Source organism: Cibotium barometz, chromosome 48, assembly GCF_041138505.1.
Source record: "Cibotium barometz isolate CiBa-2024 chromosome 48, ASM4113850v1, whole genome shotgun sequence".
Taxonomy (NCBI): Eukaryota; Viridiplantae; Streptophyta; class Polypodiopsida; order Cyatheales; family Cibotiaceae; genus Cibotium; species Cibotium barometz.
Window position 1 is genome coordinate 4283026 of NC_141093.1, and position 19230 is coordinate 4302255.

The 19230-nt window shown below is 40.6% G+C and overlaps 1 protein-coding gene across 1 annotated transcript; it reads left to right on the forward strand.

The window, feature by feature from the left end:
- Positions 1-2085: 2085 nt before the first annotated feature.
- LOC147610721 (scarecrow-like protein 14) lies at positions 2086-4778 on the forward strand. The gene has a single exon (XM_086785186.1). It carries the CDS (start codon positions 2236-2238, stop codon positions 4687-4689), a length of 2454 nt encoding a protein of 817 aa, XP_086641312.1. The 5' UTR covers positions 2086-2235; the 3' UTR covers positions 4690-4778.
- Positions 4779-19230: the final 14452 nt, after the last annotated feature.

The window sequence follows — 19230 nt, forward strand, 5'->3', positions numbered from 1 at the left end:
CCATCACCTCGAAGAGAAAAAACAAAGCTTTGAAGGAAGAAAAAATGTAGCACTTGAGGCAGTCCCGTAGCTCCACAGGAAAAAAACGCAAGTTACTGATGAAAAACGCAGCAAGTGAATAGTTCCTATATGCTGTAAACAATCAACATCAACATGGGGAAGAAAAACAGAGGTCCATGTAGATGTTTCCCACTCTGATACCATGAAAGAATGGGTACTATTTATGCAATGATACCCACAAAGTAACGCTGCAAGAACTGTACAACACTGTGTATGGACAGTAAGCATAAAGGAGAAAAGAAGATCACTGTTGAATATCACCAGAGCAGGTTGTACATGACGTGGAGCAGCATGAGGGAGGTCACATAGGTGTTGTGTATCACTGTAGAAGCTGAAACTAGATTTGAGAATGAGGCTAAGCCTAGCCACCTTTATATAGGTGGGAGAGGACTGGCCAATAGAAAATCAAAGGACTGGCCAACAATGCATAAAAAAGCTACAATGATGCCTAAAAATAGGTTAAAAAAAATATGTAGTGCCTAGATGCATATACACGGCTTCATATGGAGCCAGATACAAGCATGAATGTGCATGGGAAAGTCCATCTAGGGATGAAATAATTTCCAACAACCACTGATGTAGAGAGAGAGAGAGAGAGAGAGAGAGAGAGAGAGAGAGAGAGAGAGAGAGAGAGAGAGAGAGAGAGAAAGAGTATTTCATAATCTCTTTCACTCTCTCTACACACACACACACACACACACACACACACACACACACAATATAAGGAAAGAGTTTACAAAGCTGCCACATGGCAAAATTTGGAGGTTCTAGAAGAGGAGGAGAAGGTTCGAGGAGGTTGACCGTTGGGCCATGGGGTAGAATTTGAATTTGAAGGTTTAAAGAGACAGGTCAAGACTCAACCCACTAGTCATTTACTTAAAGTCAATGTCTTTTGTATCTTGATACTTCTTATTTCGAATGTGTGTATAAATATGTGTGAAGCAGTGTCGGAAATAGACATTTTTCGAACCTTTGAAAAAAGGATGATCTTCAAGCCCAACCGGTTTTTATTGAAAAAATGCATAGATTAATCAGTTCTATAACTAAAACTTGAAAATTTTGAATCTTTAAATTGAAAACTAGGCAAAATTATCTCAATCTGAGCCATGAAAATTACACCTAAGGACGATTTTTTCAAGACATTGGTGTGAAGGTTCAACGTTCAAGGGGGGAGAAAGAAAATTTAGTTTCATTCAGTCTAAAACAGTGCTCATGAAAAATGATTTTTTAAGCAAGTGAAAAAACCCCCTACTTCTAATTCAAGCTGGGATTTCTATTATAGGTCGCCGGATTTCTATTATAGGCCGATTTTCTAAGTACGTCGGTTTTTCAAAGCCAAAGCAACAATCATTTTGGTTTTTAAAAGAGAAGCTCTTAGCTAACCAAAAATCATTTAAAAAACACAACTCTAAAACTAATCCTCTTTTAGTATGTTGCCAAACAAAGCTATTTGCATAAAATAACCACTCACAGTCGAGACCAACTCAAATTTCCTGCCACTTTCCCATTTTGTACCCATTGAGAATACCTCCAAGAGTCCAATGCGAGTCTAATGCATACTGACACATAACCGATCATGCAGCTCGCACCACCACCGTTTCTTTAATAACTAACCCAGCAAAAGGGCAGTGGCGTCTCCTCTTACCATCACTCCACGCCCCTGGGGGGTGGGGTCTTGCAACGACTAGAACTTGGCCATATAGTATATAGTATATATATTTTATGTCCTTTTGAAGTAAGGACATACTCATACATAACCCTTGAAGAAAAGGGAAGGATTTTTGTCCTACCGTGAATATCAAGTTTTAGGATCAAATTTTCTCTTTGAAAAATGATTAGACAAATTTTTTTCCTTTAGGTCCAAAGCGGGTTTTTAGTGAGCACGGAACTTTAAAAGACTTGTACAACTGAAATTTGCTACTTTAGTTTTTAGTGAGCACGGAACTTTAAAAGACTTGTACAACTGAAATTTGCTACTTTTTTTTCTATTTTAAAGTTTGAACTTTCAAGCATTTCTTTATTTCGATTGGTTCTTCCCACGTGATGAGGCCCAAGTTTCAAGGTCTAAAATTTGAGGAAATCCCGAGGAACCAATGAGCATAGCTTCCGTTGAGAAGACTAGTTCCTTCTGTGCTCGATATAGGCTCTAGCCTTCCGTGAAGTGGCCGGTGTGTCATGGAGACCTCTGATCTGTCTTCCCGACAGGTCTGGTTCCTTGATCAGCTCAACGGACAAGCGTCCACAGAGTCTAGTTATGATTCCATGTACTCTTCTTCATATTCAAGCATCTCAACCCCCAACCTATATTGGGCTGAGGACTGTAACTCTCCCTTCAATCATCAGACCAGGTCCTTCTCCGAGCTTGCTATGGAAGCAGATCTCTCAAATAGCATGCCTGTAGCACAGAATAGCGCCCCTGAGGGGTCTTCTCATGTAGACATAGAGGCTGTCCTGCACAGTACCAGCAGTGAGGATGACATGGGCGATTCAGGCATTGCCCCTTTTGAAGAGGATGTGGTCATGGACCCTGTTTTAGACTACATCAACGAGATGCTCATGGAGGAGGGGATGGAGGATCGCTTGTGTATGGAGAAGGACAGCACCGCCTACCAGGCCATTGTGAACGGCTTCTACGCGATCGTAGGTGAGCACTCGCCCGACTCGTCTGTCAATTCTAGTGAGGATCCCTCTCATCCGTGTCCAAGTGAAGATTTCAAGAGGCTTCTGGAAAGGGATGATGAGTACAAATGGATCGATCATTTTCTCGATTCAAGCCCTTCCACTCCACTTCCAGCGAGCAACAGCTCACACTTCCAGCAGGAAGAAGCAAAGGGATCTTCTGCCCAGTTCTCCGCAAAGTTTCAGGACGATGGCGGTGGAGCTGGTGCTACAGTTTTCTCGTATAGTGACTCCTTTTTTAATGCTCAAAATAGTCCACTTCAGGTGAATGTGTTAGCCACTCCTTGTGTTCAAGTGAGTATGAGTTCAGATGTAGCTGAAGCTTCCTCCACCTCAGATACTGCCAAGACAGAGAGGCTATTATTACAGAGGAAGGGCAACCATGCAGGAAGCTTGATTAGTCATGGGGGATTGGAAGATGTAAGGGCTTCCAACTCAGGGGTGCAGCTGGACAACACAAGATACCTTTGGGAAGAAGGTACTACAGCTGCTGCTACTGGCCGCAGTGGTCATAGTAACAGGGGAGGGCAGCAACGGGACAACAGCCTTGTTCAGTATATTGCAAATTGCAGGAGCTCTACCGACGGTGATCTCTCGTTTGTGAAGAACGAAGATCTCAAGATAGAAGCAGATTACGAAAATCTCTATGTTGGGAAATTGTTGCCAAGGACAAAATATTCAGCACTGGGCAGTTCCAAGGAGAAAGTCAAGGTCAATACCTCTAATGGGGATGCGGCAGTGGGGTTTGTGGATCTGAGGGATCTACTGGTGAGCTGCGCTCAGGCTGTTGCGGGGGGAGATGTGAGGAAAGCCAATGAGGTTCTGCAAGAGCTCCGCCAGCACGGTGCTTCTCCAAATGGGAATGGGCTGCAACGCGTGGCGCACTACTGCAGCGAAGCGTTGGTGGCCCGCATGTACGGGACGGGCGGCCTCCTTTACACTGCCTTATCCAACAGCAGGCCATCCGCGGCCAAGCTGCTCAAGTCCACCAGGATGGCGTTCGAGGTGTGCCCTTTCGGGAAGCTCATGCACTATTTCGCCAATCAAAGCATCCTCAAGGCTGCGGAGGGAGCCTCGCGCCTCCACGTCGTGGACTACGGCATTCTCTACGGCTTGCAATGGCCCTGCCTGATCAACGCGCTCGCAGACCGCAAAGGGGGCCCCCCTATGCTGGTCATCACGGGCATTGAGTTCCCGCAGCCGGGCGCCAATCCGGCCGAAAGAGTGGAGGACACAGGCCGGCGATTGGCGGAGTACGCCAGTACCTACAACGTACCCTTCGAATACCACGCCATTGCCACCAGCAAGTGGGAGGATGTAGAGCCTGCCTCGCTCCAGCTCCAGCAAGGCGAGGTGTTGGTGGTGAATTGCATTAAGAGGCTCCGCCACCTCCTGGACGAGAGCGTTTCCGAATCTAGCCCCCGCCAGAAGGTGCTTGGCAGGATGCGTAGCCTCAACCCTAACCTTCTTGTCATCGCCGTGTTCAGCGCAGGATTCAACGGGCCTTTCTTCATCTCGCGCTTCCGGGAGGCCCTCCAATACTACTCCAGCACATTCGACATGCTGGACAGCACGTGCGGCGAAAGCCCAGAGAGGATGACTGCGGAGAGGGACGTCTTGGGCCGCGAGATTCTCAACGTTGTGGCTTGCGAGGGTGTGGACAGGGTGGAGAGGCCCGAGACCTACAAGCAGTGGCAGGCTCGCATCCAGAGAGCTGGCTTCGAGCAGATGCCCATCTCTACCACCATTCTGTCCAGAGCCAAGTTCCATGCGAAGAATCAGTATCACAGGGATTTCGACGTTCACGATGATTCCAACCGGTGGATGTTGTTGGGTTGGAAGGGCCGCTCTCCACTGGCAATCTCTGCTTGGAAGCCCAGCTTGGCCCACAGAGTGCTCGAAGAAAAAAAAAAGAGAGTTTTCTCAACCGGCAGAGGTAAGAATGTCTGACTGAGATGTTAAGTATCTGATTTTTCATATACTTCAGTTGTAAAACCGGAATACAATACATTTACGCCTTTATTTTGATTGGTTGAAAATTATGTCACGGTGCCGACGCAGCTATACTATTAATATTTTTAATGAGGTGACAGTGGCATAGCTTATCTGGACCCACGTCGGGACTTGTTGTGGGAGACCTTTTACTTTGACCCACGAATAACACTGTTGACTCCTCAGAAATGTAGTCATAGAAGTTTAGAACATGTCGTAATTATAATCATAGAGTATCCTTCTCACTAAATCACGTTTCTAGAGATTAATGTATGCACGTTCGTACTAGTGTTTGGGAAAAAATATTTTTCCAAAAAGTGGAAAACCATTATATAAAATTTGTAAATTATTTATAAAGGAAAATCTCAAAATCTGAAGGTATTTGTTCTATAACTTCTCAAAATTTTGAGGTACCTTCAAGTTACATTTGAAGGTATTTTTCAAAATATGCAGGTGCAAGTTGAACTAAACTCGGTTTTTTTTCCGAACACTAATTTTTACCTAGATGACTATTCCTACATCTATTTCTAGATAAATGTCCACGCGTGTTTCTCAACCTAGCATATGCTACGTATTGCTTAACTTAGCGTATGCATGTACTCAAGGGATACATGTACCTCAAAGTTGAAGCCATATGCATGTACCTTGACTCAAGGTACACACATTTCTTAACACAAAGAAAGTTTTAAGATTGGGCAGAAATTGAGATTCTAGAGCTTGTAAACCTTTCATCAGTTCACATTGTATCCATCTCCTACCAACCCCTCATGCACGTGCGTGCACTCAAGATGGTTGGTCAAGAACAATCCTCTATTTGAGAAAAATGCATCTAACATTGATCGATTTTAAGTTTCCTCTATGAATGGTTGTCTACCCAGTTGCGTTCTTAGTTTTTTTGGGGAATGCAATGGTTGTTAAGATTCTTAGAAAAATACTAGAAATTCCATAAAGTAGGTCCAATAATTATTATTTTTCTTAGGGAATTGTCTTGTCGATGATTGGGATCACTTTCTTCTCACTCCAACCTTCTCAGACAGACTAAAAGATGTAGCATGTCAGGTTGCAAAGAACCCACTAGGTGTGACTATAGAACACCTAATCACAAGTATAGAGTATTGATAATCATAGTTAATAGAGTATTGGTAATTATAATAATAGAATACTAAAAGAGCATGCTACACAATTAATCTCTCTAATAATCTCAAATTTTATGAGGTGACAATATGACTACATGCATGGCTTATCTGTCCTTTAAGAATCAAGAGTAGGGTGAAATGGACTAATGAATACACTTTTTTGAAATGTGAATGTCGGTGTGGGTGACCTTATACTTTGAGTGAGGGTGTTATAATTGATGACCCATGAATAACACTGGTAACTCCTCAAAAATGTGATAATGTCGGTGTGGGTGACCTTTCACTTTGAGTGAGGGTGTTATAAATGATAACCCACGAATAACATTGCTAACCCCTCAAAAATGTAGTCATAGAACATATCATATTATTTTCATCAATATACATGTGCTCCCTCTCGGAGTAGTCCCTTATAACTTGTGTTGAAATTTGAAGCCTTAAGAGAGCATCAAAGCCCTTAAAACCTTCTAGAGAAGCTCTCTTAGAAAATAGGATTGCAAAAAAAGGCACATAAGATTACTATTTTGAAATTTTCTCTAAATTTTACACAGGCATTCATGTCAAGCTACTTTATGGCCTTCAAATTGAAGGTTAGGGTAGGCCTTCAAATTTCACCCCTACTTCAACCTCTCTACATGTAGGCACGGAAGCTAACAAAGGCAAGAGCCCCAAGACCCCAAGACCCAAGAGTGTATCTTCCACAACTTCTCTTATCCATTTATACATGATTCATTTTCACTACTTTCTAAAGGACCACATAAGCATTATATTCTAAACTATGAGCTAATCTCAAGTGTTCTCTCTTGTGGATGCTTCTTGCTATATGCTCTAACTCACTAAATTTTGAGTTTCATTGTAATTATGGTTTGACTTGAGCTCTTATCAGATAAATTTAAGTTAGAATATTTGGGATTACTACATAAAAATTTCATGACTGAAAGAGCATTCTCTCTTGCTTATTTTGCATTCTAGAGTGGACTAGCCTTGAAGACATGGTAGGGAATGGATTCTTCCATAGCACAAAGACAGTGTGATGCTCTTTGTGACACTGTTACACTTAGAAATTTTTTGACATGGACCTCAAAGTAGCCTTGCAATCAGGATTAATTTTAACATAGCAATTGTACTCTTAATATTAGCATTGTTATTAACATTTCTATTAATGTTGCTATTATTCCTATAAAACCATTGCTATTATTCTGAGCATATATTTTACTGTTTTTTGCATAAACGCATGGGATTAACTGAGTTCTCAACAAAGACAACACCTCCACTCACTAAAATTTGCGTTGTGGCTAGATAGTAGAGTCTATACCCCTTTTGTTTTTGAGCTGTATCCCACCAAAATTGCATTTTACTGTCATATCATCCAGCTTATTGTATTGTTACTCAGCACAAGCATAAGTAAGATAACCAAAAACTTGCAAATGCACCATAGAGGGCTTCTTGCTTATCATCCAGCTTATTGCATTGTTACTCCGCACGAGCATAAGTAAGATAACCAAAAACATGCAAATGAGCCATAGAGGGCTTTCTGCTTTATAAGGGGCAATTATCTGTAAGGCCTTGGTGGGGCATCTATGTAGTACATAAGTGGCACATGCAAATACTTCCAAGCAAAAAATATGAGGCAAATCCTAGCCTTTAACCATGCAACATGCCATCCTCATGAGAGATTATTATGGCTTATTCTCAGCCTCACAAGGACTCTACTATTCTAGCAATATGTGGAATCATAACCATCGTGGGGCACTTACCTTACTTTCGGCTTAGGATTCTTAGCCTCCAAGCATTACCAGTGGTTACTAGCCCTAAGCTTCTTGATTTTCCTTCCTGTGTGGTCACCACCAAGAGGTTGCTTCATCTCCCTACAAGGACTCACCTCTCTCACTCTCACTCATTTTGACTCACTCTTACACAATGAATAAGAGGCACATACACCAAGATTCATGTACTACATGGCACAACCATGTGTGTGCCATGGTTGTGCACATTTTTTCTCCATGCATTAAACTTTTTTTATGTGTAGCAAGACACTTAAAGTTTGTTTATAATGCAAGAAATGTAGGCTCGTGATATATTGGTGGGTGGATAGCTTTCAATGAGAGATGTCTTCATTCCTTCTTTAGATAGAGAATTCTTCACATTGATATATCACCATATGTATTGGCTCCAATTGATGGAGTAGTACACGTTACAACTATATTCCAAGTTAGAGGAGAACTCACTCGCCATAGAAGGAATGCATGAGAGAGTGACACACGATTTCAAGGTCGATATCATGGACTCTCTAAAGGCTTTTCGGAAGGCACACTTTGAGAAGGCATTCCTTAGGGTGGAAAGGTCAACGCGAGACACCCTTGATCCTAAACACCAACCACACTTATCGTGCACGACACTTTGTATAGGTATATAGTAGCGTAATTAGTTGTGTTTCTCATTTTATTTTTAGTCTCTCTTAATGAAAGAGTATTAGAATGTGTTCGTATTAGGTGGTGGAGAAATGGTGTATGTCATCGAGTATGTATTCCTAAGAACCCATTGGATGCATGGGTACAGTCCGAGAGAGAGGAGAGGGCCTTGTAGCTTGAAGATTGGATCGACGAGTTATAGGGTAAGGAGACATGGACATCTTGCCCATGGTGGCTAGACTACCCCGAGGGGGAGTTTCCTCTGAGGAGTTTCAGTGTAAGTAACATTATATGTGGTAGCATTTCTATATGGTTTTTGAAGTTCATATTGGGAGTTTGTTTAGTTGCTATATGGGTACAAGAGAAATGAAGGGAAAGAAGCCAGCCATTGTGCAGCAACCCAAGGATAAGGGCAAGAAGGATCTCCTGCAAACAGATGTGTCTCCATCATCTGTAGTAGCTATGATAGGAGCAAGAGAGATAATGAAGGGTAAGATGTTAGCCATAGTGGGAGGGGGAAGATGATGATAAGGAGAGCACCCCTGATGATGCTGAGGAGGAGCATGATGATGACATCCATGACCACTACAAGAGAAGGTCCCATTAGCAGCGTTTTATGTTATGCCACTTAAGCGGTGCTATTAACGTTGTTATTAGCGCCGCTAGTTAAACACCGTTATAAATGTCGCTGTAAAAACGTCGCTATAAGCGTTGCTCATCAGCGACACTAGGAAAAAAAATAGAGTGTTGAAATTGAGTGGAAATAAAAACTTAAAATAAATTATAACCCAAAAAGCTTCACAAACATCCAAATATTTTTGAAATAAAACAACAAAATCATTGAATAGTTATTCAAAAAACTGATCAATGTGTACATATGTTATGATGATATATATTTAATTTCTACCATCATCAAATTCATATCACAGTAAATCCATGCATGCCAATTGGTCTATCTCTAAATCCATCATTTCGATGGCTCCTATATCAATACAAAGTCCTATTCCACTACTTGAAGAAGATGTAGAGGTATTCTTATGATGGTCCTCATGGTCGTTACATTGATGTTAGTTGCATCTTCCATTGATTATCCAACATGCATTTCTTCTTCAACATCTGATCTTGAAATATACGTTTAGATTGAGGCGTGACTTGTATTACATACCACCAATTAGGATCTCTTTAGTCTAGATGAAACACAACCTAAAAGAAAGAACCATAAAATATTTACAAGAAAATATATACAATGCCTTCCTTCTATTTATAGATTCATCAAAATTGGAAATCAAGTGCAAACCTATTCATAATGTTGTGGTAGAATGTATGTCTCTTGAATCTTGCCATAATTTAGTTGATTCAATTGTAAAAAATCTACTTGGATGCTTCTTGACGGTTGCTTGAGTATCTCTATATATCACTTTCAACCACTTAACATCAAAGATGAACACTTTGAAATCTCTAAATCCAATCTTCAAGATATCTTGAATTGTTCCACAATATTCAAGTTTCTTTGCTATAATATTATTATCTCTTCTACTGGCTTGACTTTCTTAGTCAAAACTTGCCATTACACCACAATCATATATGATTCTCTTGGAGTCTACATGTTGAGTGCAAAAATGTTGACCTTTTGACCACATTGCATTATGTACTTTATACTGCAACCCAATAAAAAATCTTTAATATAGCTTATATGTAAGAAATTTAGTATTCAACACTATATCTTAGCAAAACATCTTTACTTACATGGTAGTCGCATCCCCTTGCATACTCTCATTCTTCTCTTGTAATCTCCTCTCCCATTCTTTCAGCTTGGGTCTAGGGAATCTCTAAGCCATTCCATATTGCAATCCTTTGGAAGAGCCTTTAGGTTGGGTGGGTATGCCATGTGCCTTTGTGTTGATTCCTTAAATTCTCTTCTCTCCTCTATCCTTATCTTTATGGCATCTTCATATTTCTCAATCCACTTTTCCATCAAAGAAGTGTTAAGAAGACAAAATGTAATGACCTTTTTGCGCATGGACTCATCCATCTTTCGAATGCGTCCTTTTCCATGTGGCACATGATGTGACACCATTCGTTCATCCTCATTGTTATGCATGAATCTAGGCATAGATGGATCACCTCGCTTCAAATATTCAAAGATGTATATGAGGGATTCTTGCACCAACGATCCCTCTGCCATGCTGCATTTTGGCCTTACCCTTTGCCTCATGAATCCCTTCACAAGGTTTTCATGAAGCATTCAAGAAAGAACATCCACCGACGGCTATGAACAACCCCACATATAGCCACCTCATCCACCAAATGTACTATAAGGTGCAATTGAGTTGTGAGTATGCTTCTTGGAAAGCTTTCTTCAATCATACACACTACCTCAATTGAATCAACTCGAGCCTTCTCAATGGAATTTGGATGAATCTCCTTTGACACTTTTCACCTATTCAACAAAGGAATAAATGATAAATTAAAGAATAATAGATAATTCCAAAGCCATATGTTATACCAAACGCACAAATCTATAGTTTTGATTGGAATTCATCTTGTCAATCCACCTAATTTATAGATGGTGTTCCGAGCTTTCTCCTCTCCGCACCCACCACAATTGATATTGGAAATATAAACTAGTGAATTCAATTTTTTAAAACAATAAAAGATCAATATAGAGTCCACACAACATAAACTAAGGAGTGCCCAAAAAATAGATGTAGTTATATATGTACCTGCATCATCTTGTGCCAATCATGTGATTTGAGAGAATATAGTTGATGCTCACTCTTATTTTTTGTTATTGTAAATGCACCCTTTAATGAGTGCATTACACCGGTTAGTGTATGAAAAGATGAAATTTGATTCTTGACATTCTTTTCCTCTTGCACCTTGTCAACCTCCATGGCACCTTTGGTGAAACCACCTTGTCATTAACTACCCTTAGCAATGCATTTTCCATGCGTTCAATATCCTTTAGGTCATCCCTTATTGCATGGGTGTATTTTTTACCAATTAGATGGTCCCAAATCATTTATGATGCCACATTCTTAAAAATGTGCAATTCATCCATGGATGTCCATCAAGAAGGTTCATGTGATGCTTGCGCTTCTTGTGCCCGGAAGCACAAGGTAAAGAATATGGATGTACACCTTCAGCCCTTGATCAAGATGAGCTTGAGAAATTATAGAGGTATAAGGATGCATAATGTTTCTCATCCAATTTCATGCCGCAATGCAATGGTCAAGGGTATTCTTATGTGGACTATGCATGATTTTTTGGCCTATACAGAGTGCTCGAGTACATCAGAATTATAAATTGATTTTTATGTAAGCATGCTCAAATGATTCATTTATAACTCTAATGTATTGTAGTCTCTATTAACTTTCAATTCTTACATGCCAATTTCATAGGTCTCACAACTACACGATATAATGCATATAAATTTGTGTTCCATCACTTATTTCCAAACAAGCACATGCACTAAAGAAAGTGATGTATGATGAACATCATTGATTTCTTCCTCCAAACCATCCAAATTCCATCAGAGGTTTCTCCGATTGTGATGAGAGGTGCAGAGTGGGAGGCCATGTGGCATTCACCTCCCTCAATGCCATTGGAGGGAAGGTGGAGAGATAAAGAGTGGGATGAGAGATAGAGGGTGACTCCCATCATAGCACCCCCACAGGCATGAAAAGGTACTCAATCTTCTATCGTCTACCATATTGGACAAAGTTGTAATTCACAATAACAATGGGTCATGTGGATCATGATGTTGTAGACCTCAATCCAAATGGGTTCATCCCATCTATACTCAATCCAAGCCATAAATTACAGGGCTCATCTTTGAACTCTGGCCATCCATCCTCAATGTAAGCCCAAGCCGGCAAGTCAATGCGGGAATCCTCAGCATGCCATCGGTTGAATGATGGTTCATATGCCATGACATCAAAACATATGTTGAATGCGAGGTATAATAGGAAAGTGTCTCAAAACATTTTGTGAAATTTTTGCACATGAATTCGAGTGTAATCCATACCAAACTTGGAGAGTATTCTTCAAGCATCACTTCTTCTTTGCGAGCATGATCGATAACTTTATCGAGATGGATATATTATCGATCGATAAAGTTATCGATGGAAACAAGTCACTATAAAAATAGTACATCATCCCCAATGTACTCTGTGCATGACTTTCTACGTCTGAAGGCCGTAAGCTAAAAAAAGAAGCACTTCCTTCCAAGGTAGTGCTTCTAAATTTGAAAAATTAAAAATATTTCTAATATGATAAGTAAAACAACCTTAGATATAGGTTTAGATATATGCGTACCTGTGTTCAAAGTTTATTTCACACTTGTACATATATTTTAGAAAATAAAAATTAGTTTTGTCTTTCATTGTGTTCAAAGCTTGCTTCACACTTGAAAAATAAAGTCTTAGGAATAGGATTTATCTTTTATTATGTTCGAAGCTTGCTTCACACTTAGAAGATAAAAGTTTAGATTTAGGCTTTATCTTTATTGTGTTTGATGCTTGCTTCACACTTAAAAGATAATGTAGAATATAGTTAGCAGGTTTTATCCTTTATTGTGTTCTAAGCTTGCTTCACACTTTAAAGAGATTTTTAGAGTTTATGAGTTATCTTTTTTGTGTTCAAAGCTTGTTTCACACTCTAAAGATAAATATTGACGAGTACATTTTATTCTATTCTTTGCATGAAGTGGGATGCTTCAATATTGCATGCCCATGAACGTAAGAGTCATTAATTAGGAGCATGGGAGTTATTATCACGAGGGGCCCACGGTAACCTAGGGTAGCCCATGTCTTATCATCACCCTCTTTGGAGGTACCTTTGGTTTTAGTGATGGTGAGAATGTGGAAAGACTTTGGGCCCATGGGTAGACCAGCAGGTCGTCTTAAGTGCAATGTTAACCCTTCCTCCGAGCACTCTTACATTCATAGGCATGCATTTGTGTTGCGACCTCTATATGTGAGACAAAATGTATATGTGATGGGACCTCTATGTATTTTTGCATTGATTTCTCATGCATTACATTGTTTTCTAGATCAATTGGCTAAAATGGTGCATGGTCCAGAATGGGATTATGTTGATGAGGTAAGACAAGAAAAAACATCATCTCATATGCAGTGTAAAAGTTATGGTCATGCATTTCATGATAGCGCTACGGGAATCAAAGAACATTTGTTTGGCAGCAGTGGTAATAATGTTGAACATTTCACAGTACCCCCTGCTGACTTACATACTAAACCATCTTGTGGTCTGATACATGAATCAATCGCACATGCTATCAATCCAATACTTTTCCATCCATAAGTACTCCATCTGCATCATGTCGATCTGCAATACTCCGTCATGGCGGCCCACTTCTGGCTATGGCAACACGCCACAAGGAAGTTATGGCTCTAGTGGGGCAAGGACACTTACTTTGGAAGGAGAGGGCAAAGAAGCCAACATTCTGGAAGATGGAGGGCAATGACACAAAATGCTCAATTATTGAGGAGGCTCATTCCTTGATTTGAAAGGGAGAGGAGGGCTCTTTTTATAGGTGGAGAATCACCCTCTCTTCCATTGTTACAAATTACAACATAAAAATCTTCAACCCTTCAGTGACATAAGGGTAGATGTCACCATCAATTGTCCTCTTAGGCTAAGTCTTCTATTGATTATTAAATTGAAGACTTTTTGACTTTGAGAGTGTGATGAGATAATAGCCAAGCCTAAGTGGCGTGTAGGTGGAGATCCCATTTACACATGGCGAAATTCTCCTCTTCCATGTAGGCATTCTAGAAGAATCTTTTCCAATTATGTACCTAAACACACTCCTCCACATGCCTTCCACACTCCCCAACTTGTAGCCTTATGGTGAATACCATATTAATAATACAATAAAAATCCATGTGAGCATGAAGGCCCACTTTTATTTTCCACATCACTAGCCTATCTACCATACCAAAGTATTTATCAAGCATACTTGTGGCATTTACAATGTGTGCACCCTAAATCAAGTAAAACCATTATATTTGAAGATAGAATGCTGTTATCGGGGTAGCCGCCAAGCCGCCGCATCACCACGCCGTTATTCCATTGTGGGTGCTGTAATCTTCTTGGACAAGCTTCCACCTTATTACCATTGAGAAACCTTCAAAATATGCACAAAATTGAAAATGAAAGATATCAATTTTTCATGTCACAGTGCTATTCGTACTTCCCACCAACTCATCCACATATCCATCACTGATAGTTTTCCCTCATGAACATGTCCATTTCTCACCACTCACGAATCTCTTTACTTTTTAAGAAAGCTGACTCCTTATTGGTTGCCAATCTCCATTCTTCACACAAGTCAATATGGTGTTGTCGACTTTCTGCCTTCACGCATTATTTATCATGCTTCATCAAACTTTGTTTCCAATGGAATAAGCACGTTCGCTCCCTGTCCTCCATAATGTTGTGCGGACCCCCATTGAAAACGGTCCTAACTGCACACCAATTGGACCCTGCTTCATCAGCCAACCATAAACCCATAGAAGTGTGCGGGTGCATAACTGCATTGCTCCATTGTGCTATTCAGCATTTCCCAAAATAGTACTTGGCTTTTTGTATCCTCCTCCTTCATTTCGCATGTGGCAATTGTCAACAGCTCTTGAACACTATAAGATTTTGGAGAGAATTTTTTCAAGGTAAATGAAAGAAAGGAAAAAATTGAAGTACGTAGTCTCACCTTGGGTCGTAAACATGACAAGACATTGTTGACCAACCAAAAACTCGATGAGTGTGATCAAACAAAACCCAGGACTTTGACAAGTCACCTCGACTATCACACCGCATGCGATTCACCAAGTCCATGCCTGATGCTGGTCCTCACAAAGACATCTTAAAGACATAACATTTGTCTCAGGGCCATCTTGTCCTGGGAAACGGCTACCTTGTATAAATGAATAGTAGCGAGATCTTCTCTGTATAAGAAGGATGCTATCAAAGCCCTCTCCTGCTGGCATCAATTTTCTTTTCTCCTGGGATACAATGCGTCTAAACCTAAAAAACATAATTTAACAACAATAAAGAGAGGACCGAATGTAAAAAAATACTTCCAAATATAATTAAGTTACAGAATGAATACTCACCTCTGGTTTTCCACAAGAGGACTCAACTCCTCCAAAAAATTACAGAGCTCATGATCCCTAATACTTGTAGGTAGCTCATCATTTTGATTCATCATGGAGGAAAATAGCATATCCTTCACAATATCCATCTGTATTTTTTGAGGACCTGCACTTCTCTGGGATTTCAACACTTGAGAAACAAACATTTTCACGCGCTCCAACATTGACCTTGAAGTTCCTGGCTGAACTGGATGTTCATGCAGTCCAGTGTGGAGCATCATTCTTGTAATAGTTGTGTCACGAGGCATTACGTAATACACAATACATCTACACACTTGCACACAGTGTGCAGTTTTGCGACAAAAGTGACAAACTATTTTAGATTTCTCATCCTCTGTCAGAAGTCCAATTGCAATCTTTTTTGTCAGATGTCCATGAAAGAAGGTGTTGTTATACCTTTTATTGTTCAAGTAAAAAGGACAGCTGAGCCAAAATGCCTCACATCCAAAGACACGCAAATGAGTATAAGAGGGAGGCTTTCCTGTCCATACCTCCTCTGCAACCTGGAAGTCAATGCCACTGCAAGATCGATTAGTGATATGCACTGCAGTCATAACTGCCTCAGTCCAAAAATGCTGGTAGAAGGGGAAGAGAAGGGTGTGAGTGTGAATGGACTTAAGGTCCACTAGCTCATCTATTTAAAGGTGGAGCTAGGAGGCATTTTGTATTGAGCAAGGCCTAGTTGTATTCATAAACAACTTAATAAGCAAGAGATTGTTCTTGTATTTTGTGAGCTCTTTTCCTCCACACACTTGATCTAGCATGAGCACCACGTTTTCTCAACATGGTATCTAGAGCTTGGTTGATTAGAACCACTTGTGGTGTAGAATAGGTCAAAAATCTTCACTTTTCCTTATCTCTTCTTGTGTGGAGCTCAACCCCCAGCCATTGGAGGCCTTCTACCAGCTTGTAGAGGCCTCATCTTGAGGAGATTTCTTCATGGAAGATGGAGACAAGGTCTAGGTGCATCAGTTCGTACGGCGAATTGACTGAATCATCGCTTCCACGCGGCGGCATTCCTCCTGCAGAAAGACGTTAGTTTTCTGTGCAGCGCTGGCCGTACAGCCATACGGCGGCTGTAGGCCACCATAAGTCAAGATGCTTGAGGGCTTTGGTAGTCCACTCAATGAGGACTCCACATCTCAAATCTTAGCTCATTTGATGCACTGAATCATCTGCTATACAGTCAAAAAACGAGTCGCCTCTCTCTTTCTCCATTCAAGCTTTCCATTAAAGCTTCAACTTGGTGTTTTTTCTTGCTCTAATCACCTACTCCCTTGCTCTAATCACTCAAGTGATGAAGTGAATGTTTGTTGCTGAGTTTTCTCTTGATTTTGAAGTGGTGTCCATCCACATGAGGTATCCATAAACCTCATTCCCATCAAGCTTCAACATCAACATCAACTTTCAAGCTTTCAAAGTGTTCAAAGTGTGTTTTTAAGCACTAATTGTGTTGTTTAACACTAATTAAGCTATTAATCCAGCAAAGGGAAGTAATTTTAAAGTGTTCTTAAACAGTAATAGTGTTATTAAACACTAATGTGAGCTAATCACCAAAATAAGTGTCACTAATTATGTTTTCTACACACTAATGGTGATCTTAATCACCAACCAAAGTGTTGCTTAACACTAAGGTGGTCTTAACACTAAGGTGGTCTTAACCATCAAAGGAGGAGGTCTTTTACACTAAGGAGGCTCTTCTTCATCAATATTGGAGGCCGGGCACACATCATAAGTGCCACATTACAAGTCTTCATCGTCAACCCGTTGTTTCTTCCAAGGAGAAATGGTGCAACCATGAACCAATTGTCTTCATCTCATAAGCCAAAGAGGTTGAAGATCTCTAGTTTTTTCATCAACAAACTCAATATTTGAGTGGTTTAAAGTTGAACACATGTACACTAAGTGTTCATCTTCAATGTTGTTGTGTATTACCCTTGAGGCTCTTGTTTGTAAGAGGCGTAGGCATGTCATAAGCCATATGCTCTCATTTCCCAAGCCCAAGGCATGTTATTCCGTTGCATATTCAACATTTTCATCGTCTAAGATGAGTTGTAAGGTTGAGCATAGCATCCCTAAGTGCTCTACCTTGTTGTTTGTCATGATTTTAAGCATCTTTTGGCATTGTTTTTGTAAGAGGCATTGGCAACATTATAAGCCATGCCCTCTCCTTCTTGAGCCAAGGATGATGAACCTTATTGGTTTGAGCATTTACCTCAACCACTTACTCACTTTCATTAGCCAAAGGCTTCACAAATTTGGTTGAACATCTCTAAGTGTGGGATGGGGTCTCCAGTCCCATCGAATTTTGTCATTAGCTTTGAGATGTTTGCGGGTTCATTCCACTCTATTTTGGGTCCTAGTTCTAGTTGAGCTAGGGCTAGGGGAGTGATACCCACAACCACCCCCTTCCCTATTTCCATGGCTAATCTTAGCATTTCTAGTATGAGCCCTACCATGGCTAGAGCGGGTGTAGGTTGAGGAATGATTGGAGGAGAAGCGGGGATAGGCAAAGGAGCAGGGCTAGGTGGGTAATAGACCATTTAAGGCCCTTATATTATGGATGGGTTAGGTTGTGCCCCTTATGGTCCCATGTGGTACCTTGGGTATACAGGTGGATTGGGCTAATGAGACTAGGCCGGGTAGGCCCTTTCTCTCTTGTATGATGTTTTCGGTCCTTATAGGAAGATGGACCTAGCCCTAGGTTTTTTTATGGGTCTTTGGGTCCCAAATCAATCAGTCACCCTTGGGACAGGCATGGCTCTCTTGACTGGGAGTTGAGTCTGGGTGGTTTGATGGCTCTTTCTTTGCCCTACTTCCTCTCTAGGATCTAGAGATGGCATGGACTCACTTTCCTACTGATGTTCCATACCTCTTGCCCTGGGTTATGACTATTCCGACTGTGTGTTTCCTCCTAGGATAAAGTTGTGGAGCCTCTAATAAAGGCTTCTCTATGAATGTGGGAGAGGTAGGGTCTTGCTCTTGGACAGGTGGTATGTCCATACACTGAGCTTCGGGATCTCCTGTTTCGAATCAGGAGTTTCTCGTCCCGTGCTAGGATGGTCTTCGCTCTCACTGGTGTGATCAAAGATGAGCACCAATTGGCTCCATGGGGTATTGACCAATGGGTCTGATCTTATGAGCGAGGGAGCTTTGGGAGTGTTTACGTCATCAAAGAGGGTTGTTTTGCACCAATTTACATGAACGTAGGCGCATGAATGTGTAGAATTACCATGTAGAATCCCCCTATGAACAATCGTTTTTTTTTGGAATGGTACGGACGTATGCTTTGAGATGGTACGTGCGTACACTTCTCAGGGAGCAAATTGTAAGATTCCTCCCCCAACCCCTTTTTGATGTCTAGTATATTTCCCTGTAATCAATTCCTTTTCTAAAATATAAGAGATCTTGTTTGTGGCTGTTTTAACCTAGAGAGAGAAAATATTCTAGAGAGAGAATATTCAGATTTTGAATATTTTTGGATAGAAAAATATCTCTTATAATTCAGATGAGTTTCTCTGAAACAGAAATTTAAAAAGAATTTTCCAATGTGCAATTGGAATTAATTGGAAATAGGTATAAAGAACCTTAGTCTAAGGGTCTAGATTTTTAGAAAACTTTAGATTATGGTCCAATTAAGGTTCCTATGGGCCAATAGCATCAATCCATGTGTAGGGAGGAGATAAATCCAAATTGTAAAAGAAGATACCCAAAAATGAGTAAATGCTCACATGAGGTGAAGAGTTGAAAATGTACAAGGTTTATTAGTAAAAAACTATGAGC

What these genes read in the sequence shown, in the direction of transcription:
- LOC147610721 (XM_086785186.1), top strand. Translation starts at nt 2,236, where the DNA reads ATGGAGACCTCTGATCTGTCTTCCCGACAGGTCTGGTTCCTTGATCAG.